This window comes from Alligator sinensis, unplaced genomic scaffold (assembly GCF_000455745.1).
Source record: "Alligator sinensis unplaced genomic scaffold, ASM45574v1 scaffold215_3, whole genome shotgun sequence".
NCBI classification, from domain to species: Eukaryota; Metazoa; Chordata; order Crocodylia; family Alligatoridae; genus Alligator; species Alligator sinensis.
Window position 1 is genome coordinate 1,671,294 of NW_005842175.1, and position 8,534 is coordinate 1,679,827.

At 44.1% G+C, this 8,534-nt stretch overlaps 1 protein-coding gene across 1 annotated transcript in view; it reads left to right on the plus strand.

The window, feature by feature from the left end:
- Window positions 1–2,252, plus strand: part of MB (myoglobin) — a 6,242-nt gene extending 3,990 nt beyond the window's left edge. Inside the window, exons 2-3 of the mRNA XM_025206881.1 lie at window positions 245–467; window positions 1,155–2,252. Of these exons, the coding sequence (XP_025062666.1) occupies window positions 245–467; window positions 1,155–1,301 (370 nt within the window). The 3' untranslated portion in view covers window positions 1,302–2,252. The remainder of the gene's footprint in view (window positions 1–244; window positions 468–1,154) is intronic.
- Window positions 2,253–8,534: the final 6,282 nt, after the last annotated feature.

The following is an 8,534-nucleotide window of genomic DNA, read 5'->3' on the forward strand; positions in this document are numbered from 1 at the left end:
GTGAAGGGATCTTAAGATCTCACATATCTGGGGTTAAAGTAATCTATTGCTCTTGGGGCTTAGGATGAGACTTTCGTGGTGGGGCAGATGTTCCAGTATCGGCCTGCTTACTGCTTCCTCAGAAGCACTTGCTGATGGTCATTCTCAGATTAAAGGCTGGACTGAATGGACCTCCAGAATGGCAGTTCCTGTGTTCTTCCCGTTCCATTTTTGCATCTCATGGGTCCTGTACATTCATTTGCAGGCTTCTTCAAGAGCATCCTGAGACTCAGGAACGCTTTGAAAAGTTCAAACACATGAAAACTGCTGATGAGATGAAGAGCTCTGAGGAAATGAAGAAGCATGGGACCAATGTCTTTGCTGCCCTGGGGAATATCCTAAAACAGAAGGGCAATCATGCAGAGGTGCTGAAGCCATTAGCGGAGAGTCATGCCCTCAAGCATAAAATCCCCGTCAAGTATTTAGAGGTATGGGAATAGGAGCAGGGGGTCTTGTTCAAAGAATGTGGACTGTATTGCTGCTCTGTGTGTGTGTGTGTGTGTGTGTGTGTGTATGTGTGTGTGTGTATTGCATTTGTATACACTGATGTTCAGCTGGACTTTTATGAGTTCCAGATGAAGTAAGAAACCTTTGTTCAGTCAGGCCCAGTGATGTAGAAGGGGGCAGCTCATGGTGTGTGACCCTCCAAAGTTAGATTTCCCACTCAAAATACTGTTTACCACCCCACCAGCAACTCATAAGGATATCAAACTACTGTGGGCAACCTCTGCACTTGTGGGAAGCCATATTATGTCAGAACAGTAAGAAAAGAGCACACAAAACCCATTGTACTAGGCACTGTGCACACAAACAGGGTAAGAATTTATAATCTCAGTGGACAAGGCTGACAAAAGGTGAGTGGGGATGTGACATGCCCAATGTCTCAAACAGGTAAGTGGCTGAGTCAGAAATAGAATTTAATTTTTCTTACACTCTGCTCAGGGCACTATCTAGGAGACTACATTGTTTCTCAAGAGCCTGAGGGGAGGGCTCTATTGATTTTACTCAGTTTTTGGTGCATGTAACCCATTTCTTACTCTGAACTTACTGTAACTAAACTGCAAGTGACTCTTACTTGTCCCTTCTGTTCCCTTCCCTTCCTTCCTCCTCAACAGTTCATTTCTGAAATCATTGTCAAGGTTATTGCTGAGAAGTATCCTGTGGACTTTGGGGCAGATTCCCAGGCTGCGATGAGGAAGGCCCTGGAGCTGTTCCGAAATGACATGGCCAGCAAGTACAAGGAGTTTGGGTACCAGGGTTAGCACACACCCAAGGAGACACCACTCTGATGGGCTAGCAGTGTATCTTAGAATAGCTTCCTAGGTGCTATTTTGGATGCTGTGCAGATAATCATCTACGACGTGTGGGAATAATTTGGTTAGAGATTTAGTCTCTAATCCAAACAAGGGTAGTTGCAGCAATGGCTGTGATAGACTTTTGCCCTCTCCTGGCTTTACATATGCAGGGGAAATAATCTGTTTTTTTTTTTTTTAAATGAAAATGATGCGTTTATTCATTAAGGAATTATCAGGGAGCTGTTTCAGCTCTCTTCCTCCCCAGTTTTATTACCGAGGGGAATGGCATGGCCAAAGAGTTAAGAGAAAGTTAAAGAATAGGGAGGAATGAGACGAGCAGAGAATGAAGTGATGTGCCAGAAATTGTATGAGATGGAGGCACTGGGCTCTCTCTTGCCTGTTCTCCCTGACCTGCTGCCTGAGCTGCTATCATGAGTGGCACTGGCTGACAATCCTGGGTCATCATTTCCAAGAGCAACTAGTAATGTTAGGTACTCACTCTGGGATTCCTCAAAACGCCTGATTGTCAGGAAGTACTAAGTTCCCTTCTCTTTGAAAATTGGCCTGTGTGAAGGTGTTAAAATAATGAGTCACATTTTAAGATTTTGGGTACTTTTCGCTGAGGATGGGCTACAGGGACTGTATCCCCTCCCCCCGATGGGACACATTAGCAAGTTCCCATGAAGAGTTTCCACAGCCACCAGGGGTGTTAAATCTATTGTGAAGGGAAATAAAGCCCTTCAGCCTCCAGAGTCTGCCAAGCTGGCAAACGAGATGCTAAACTTGCATGGACATAACTCTAAAGAAAAGCGTAGAACTCTTGACAATCCCCACCCACTGCTGCTCCACATTTGAATTTCCTTTGCACTGGATGATAAGTTTTGTGTTTCTCCGTAAATAAATAACCTTGCACTATGATCTGGGTCTGCTTGTTACTTTGTAGATTTGGCACAGTGAGAAACAGAAAAGGTTGAGAAAATAGGGAGAGGCTAAACACCCAGAGTTTCCTCTCTGTCGACTGTCTGGCAACCCTACTTCCAATGTGCCCAGCACAAACTTGAGAAGCACCTGGAGACTATATGGAGGGGGACCAAGCTATCCCATGCATGAATGAAAGGCACTTACATCTTGTGCTTGGGAGATGTACCTTCAGCCCTATTGCTCCTCTGCAATACCAGCATGGAGTCATGGTCTTATCAGCCTTTGCAACTCTAGATCAGCTTCATTCTTCATCCTGGCCTCAGATTTGTGGGCTCCCAGACAAAACTCTACAAGCTCTGCTGAGCCATGGGATCCTCCATTGCCAAGTGTTGATTGTGTGGTTCACAAAGGCTGGGCTTGCACTGCTTATGTAGAGAGAGAGAGGTGATGCTGTAATCTACTTCCAACAGCAATACATGGATGATCCAGCCTTAAACAGGGGGTTAGACTGCCACATGACCTCCTGAGGGTCCCTGCTAGCCCGTGTTTTTATGATAGATAGGAATATAGTACCTAAATGCCTTTGTGAACGCAGGCATTGGTCTCGATGTATCCATGGATTATCTGTATGAGGTGGATAATAATAAAGTTTTGCCTTCTGGGGCTATTGTGAGGCTAAATATACTCAGGAGACTGATAGAAACAATCATGAGTAGTTTAGCTATTTCCACTTCATTGTGGGTCCAAGAAGCAATGACAACAGGAATGTGAAGTCCTTGATGAAACAGCATGCATCTGATTTTGTTCCTTTTATTAATTCCCAACATGCCACTGTGTCATAATCATCATCCCTCTACCTGAGGATTCAACCTTTCCAAGCCTCTTAACATGAATTGGCTGGAAGGATCCATGAGGAATGTTCCTCCTCTTATCGCTCAGATGAGGTTACTGCCAATTTGGCCCTTGTCTCAGTCAGAGCACTGGCAGCTGGCTCATTTTGGCTCTGGTCTAGCCTTCCTGGAGGTGCTTGGCTTTCTGCAGAAAGAACAGTATTTGCCTGCCTAACACAAGAGGATTCTCTGCCAGCGACAACAGCCGCTGCTTTTGGATGCAAAGCTAGGCCTCCAAGGTGGGGGCTCTGTTCTGTAGCTATGGCAGCTGCTCCTGTCAGTCCCCAGTGGGCAGCAGCCATCTCCAGATACTGTCGTCATCAAGGGTAGTATGATGGAGGGAAGGGATGATTCTAGCTGAGGATATCGTGTTTGGCTACCGGTGATTTGAAGCTCAGCATAAACTGCAGTTCTATTCAGTGTCCTTGGTATCTGCCCCCACCACCCAGTCAACTGGGCAGGGACTATGCTAAACGTGTGGCACTCAATAATTACTTAGGGCCAAACATGCTTGGTAACTTTGCTTAGTCATGCAGGTCCAACAGCCTCTTTTTAAGCAAAGCATGCGCTTTTGTAGTGCTGCCTTTCATAGACTACTTCTCTTCGGGAAGCTAAACATCTTAGACACATAATTCCTTACACTATACCTTTCTTGTCCAGCCTAAGCTAAATAATTCTAATATGACATTTATTAAATGCATAGCTCCAAATAGTCATACCCAACTTAAACTTAGTGTTGAGTTACTCGCTGAGACGCCTTGCATTTGTGCTGAGACTTGTGGTATCTTTTAAGAGGTCAGTGCTACTGTACTCAAAAGGTGGAAAGTCCATTTGTTCTGGCAGTGGTTCTGTCTCGGGACTTGGTTGTCTTAAACTTTTGTGCTTCTTGTCTGAGACTCTTCTGGGCCCAATGGCTGATGCCATGCCCCTTATCCCCTTCCCTACAGGAAAATGGAGTTGTTGTTGCTTATTCCTCCTGGAGTACATCCATCTGGGGTGACAACATCGTAAGACTGAAAGGCAACTTCATGTGGCCCAGTGCTGTTGAGGCCCCTGATTTCATCACTGATGTATGTTGTGCCATGTTTGTGATCTGGCAGCAGCACCCATGACCCCAAGCCATTGCTTTTTATTTAGATTTTATCTATTTATGCTGACCTCTGGTTTCTCTGACTTTAGCACCTAACATTGCAGGCATTTTCGTTCTCAGTTTTCTAATAAAATGTTTTCAGGTGACAAACTAGTTTTCCTTGACACAGTCCTGTATTTCAACAGTGCAAAGTACAGATCTTATCGCACTCTGTGTCCTTTTCATTATTTTTAACACCAACCTGGTTCATGGGAATTATAGACACTAGCAGTTAAATCCTTAAACCCAACTGCAAACTGCTTAAACTCATGCTCATTAAAATGGGAGCCCTTTGGTTAGCTGTGACCATATCTACCAAATGTATATATATTTGACATGCACAAACTTTTGATGAGCTATAGTATTGCCTATTAAAGCTATCTCAGGAAGGTGACAACAGCATCCTAGAACTAAGATCATAGTCTTTCCCAGTTATTGTAAACAATCAATGCTCGCTTTCCTCCAGGGTATAATATTTCCTGGGCCACGACCATAGAGTTTTTTGCTTGACTTGGCTTGTATTTTTGGGAAATATGACAAGCCTTGATAGTGTCCTCAATTTCACTGTTCATCTGAGGCCAATATAATGGTCTCCAGTCTTTCCCTTACATTTTTTCCAGTCAGTAGTTGACTTGCATGCATCCCTTTCTAATATGTTTTTCTGTAGAGTCTTAAGACTCATTTCCAGTGTTTTTAAATAAAATCTCATCTAGGAATGAGAGCTGTCCTTACATTGATGAGCATATGCTGTCCGGGCCATTCTGCCAAACTGCATTTCTCATCTGGCAAGTTCTTATCCTGAGCAATACCTCTGGTAATCATAGTATATATTTTGTCTAAGATGACAGGTCTTATCAAGCTGACACGTACAATGTCTAGCTCTGGATTTTTTCTCACTACAGTTTTATCAAATGCTGCAGTGTCTGTGTTTGTGACAGGAACCACCAAATCTCTCCCACTAAGAGCCCTTGGGTACTAAGGTGCCTGGCCTGCACTGAAGTCTGTGCCACTATATTTTCTCTGAGTCAGTACCCAAGCTAGCTAGATTACAGCTGTTTGGGTATGTTATCCTGTGCTACACTGGCATGGGATTCCTGAACAATGAGCTTATCCAGCTCCTGTTATAATAGCCTCTGCCTTGGGGTAAGAGGAATTTTCCTAGAGTCATGAATTATGGGCAGGTGTCTCATACGCTCTGTTAGGAACTTCTTTATCATTGCAAGCAGACAAGGTTCTTCGGGTAAATCCAATATCTTTTATTAGACCAACTCAAATAGTTGTAAAAATTCTTCTTAGCAAGCTTTTGGGCACAAGCACCAAGACATCTTCAATTTCCTCACCAATTGTTTTAGTCTCCTGCCCCTCCAATGAGTGTATCCTCAGGTTGAGATGTAGAGCATAATATATTTTTAACACAATGCTGGATGCTTTTTTGTCTTGGTGCTATTACATCTTTGATATTTTCCAATTTATTTAATCAAGCAAACAGCTGGTTTGCATATAGAGGAGAGGTTCAGCAATGCAAGCTCTAAGTTTTTTCCTGTTTACTTTCCATTATCCATGGCTTTTCTTTCACTGCTAACAACACTGTTCTTGGCAACATGTTGGCTTGTGCACCAGTGTCCAATGTCCCATTGGTTTTAAGGCTGACAGTCTATTCATTATCCAGTTGAAATGGGGTCAGTTTCTCCTACAAAAAGAAAAAGAAATCCCCTGCTGACAGGGGCACTTTCATCCTCCTCCTTTGTCTGTCATGTGCACTCTTGATTGCTTGCAAACTCCTGCAAAGGGATATGATGGTGCGCTCTGGCATTTCTCTTTATGTACCAAGCATTGTTGTGTATTGAGCTGGTTGTTGCAGTATGTACATCTCCATGGTCTGTCCTTACTTGATTCTGATTTGAGCTCCATGTGCTTTTCTGCCTCAGGTCTGTCTTTCTTTTGAAGATCTGCAGTAATGATTCAGTCATTTATCAGGAACTTTGTGTAAAATGCTGCTAGATTTAAATAGTAGCAATTTATTGAGGTTTGTCAAAATTATGTCTTAGAAGTTTGTTTTTTTCCTCCTTAGGAGGTAAAATTGGTGACAGTAAATATTTTTTTGGTGTATTCTCACTTAGATATCTATGCTGCCACTCCCAAACATAAAAGCCAGGGCCATATTAAAATAAAATATGAAATGAAACATCCCAAAACAGTAACACAACTTAATAGCCTTGCTTGATCAATGCCTGCCTAAATAGGAAGGTCTCACAGCACTTCTGGAAGACATTCAGGCCCCAGCTCTGGCAGGCCTGAAGGGGGAGGGAGTTCCACAGCTGAGGCATGAGTACCGGGAACGACCTCCCATGTGTTTTTGCTAAGTATACATGGGGCACAGGTGGTACTAGCAGTATTTACTTACAAATAATGTTCAAAATCTGAGGTAGCTAAGTGGTTGCAGGTGGCCCACCCTGACGCCATGCTTGAGATCTCTTCCTGCAAGATGCTTGAGATCAGTGGGTGGGAATGCCTCCGGGGTGGCATCATTGCATCATTTCCAGATTTGGCCGATGTGAAGTATGCTCAAAAGCAAAGTTTCTGGAAGTGGTGGGAAGAACAGTAAAGACATACCCAAAAGCTACTCACCCCAAATAATTCAAATTCCTGAGCGGCTCTGTTGTGGGGTGGATGGCCTGTATTTGATTATCTCTTATAGTTGTCTGCAAGGAAGAATGTTGGTTAAGCATACTGGAGTCGACAATGTTTACCCCATACTATAGCATTATGTTTGCTTTGAACATGCCACTAGGCAGGGAAGTGGGTATTCAAGAGTGGTTACAGCTGAAGGGATGCTATGAGTTAGCATTAAGATGCCCTGGCAGGGTCGTATAAGGACCCAGCAGTAACATAGCAAGTGGGAAAAGATCCAGTTCAGACCCTTATCCAAGAAGCTAATACATGTGTGCTTATGAGCAAAGACAAGCCTGTTGGTCAGCACATAATTCATTCCTTGTCTCTATGGCTCTTGTTTTGACAGAGCCCATCTTCCAGTCCTGTCACTTTCATAAACTTTGTCTAAATGTCAGCAAAGGTGACCTTGTGGCTTTTTAAAGATACGGTTTATCAACTCTTGGCTGAAAAGCACCGAAGTCCTCCCCCAGTGTGGCTGTCATCTTCCCTACAAGTGAAACAGGAAGCTTCCCACAAGTCCAGGAGCACAGAAACAGCCTTTCTGTTGTAAGCGATAGACAGGGGCAGCTCCACTGGCATCTTGTGCAGTCCAGGTGTGGAGATGAGGTACACAATCAGTACATTGCTTTTCAGTGTGGTAGCTGAGTAGACATGCATGCTCAGCATGCAGAGCATGATGCATGCTCAGATTATGGCGATGAGACAAGTCCACACATCACCCCTCTCTTCTGCTCTATCCTCTCTCTTAATCTCCTGATGAGCCACCAGTGGTTTAGTGCAGGGTTACTGGTGTAGTCTGGTTCCCCACAGTTGTGTCATCTGGCCTGCAGGGGCTCCCCAGAGGTCTGGAAATTTTGCAGTGGGGAAGTGGTGCCACTGCTGCCCTATTCCCAAATTTCTGGACCCATGGGGAGCCCTGAAGGCTGGTTCAGGCAGCATGGCACCTGATCCTGGCATGCAAGGCTGGGTAGGGCTGCTCAAGGGGTCCAGAACCTGATCCCAGTGCACAGGGGCCAGCTGAGGCTACGCAGGGCCCAGTCCACCCCACCGCTCATCTGGCTTGCAGGGCCGAAAGAATGAGTACCACTTTTTTTAGTGGAACTGAGGATTGATATAGTTGATAACGGAAGTCAGAAATGTGATTGCAGCTTTTGTAGACTACCTAGACTAGCTGTAAATCAAGTTACCTTGCATAGTAATGACACTGTAGCTACAGTAACATGGAGCTCAGCCCAGCTAACCATGTAAGTATGTACCCAAAGCACTGGGGTGGGTTTTGCAGCCATGATGAACAGGCTGCTGCAGGCTATATTTTATCATTAGTATCCAAGCTAAGTAGCTAGCTTAGGTATGTATTGGACTGCAGTATAGTATAGCAAACTGTATACACTGAGACAGTTTACACCTCAAGGGAAGTTTAGTACAAATACAGCATCTAGGATTCCTGATCTTACATTATAAGCCATTATGATCAATGGCATGGCATAGGCTGGAAGACCTTTCAGAGAAAAGCAGGATTAGAAGCTATTATTTGTCCACGACCTTCTCATTTACCAAACCAAACAGTAATTCCAGGGTTTTGGCCAT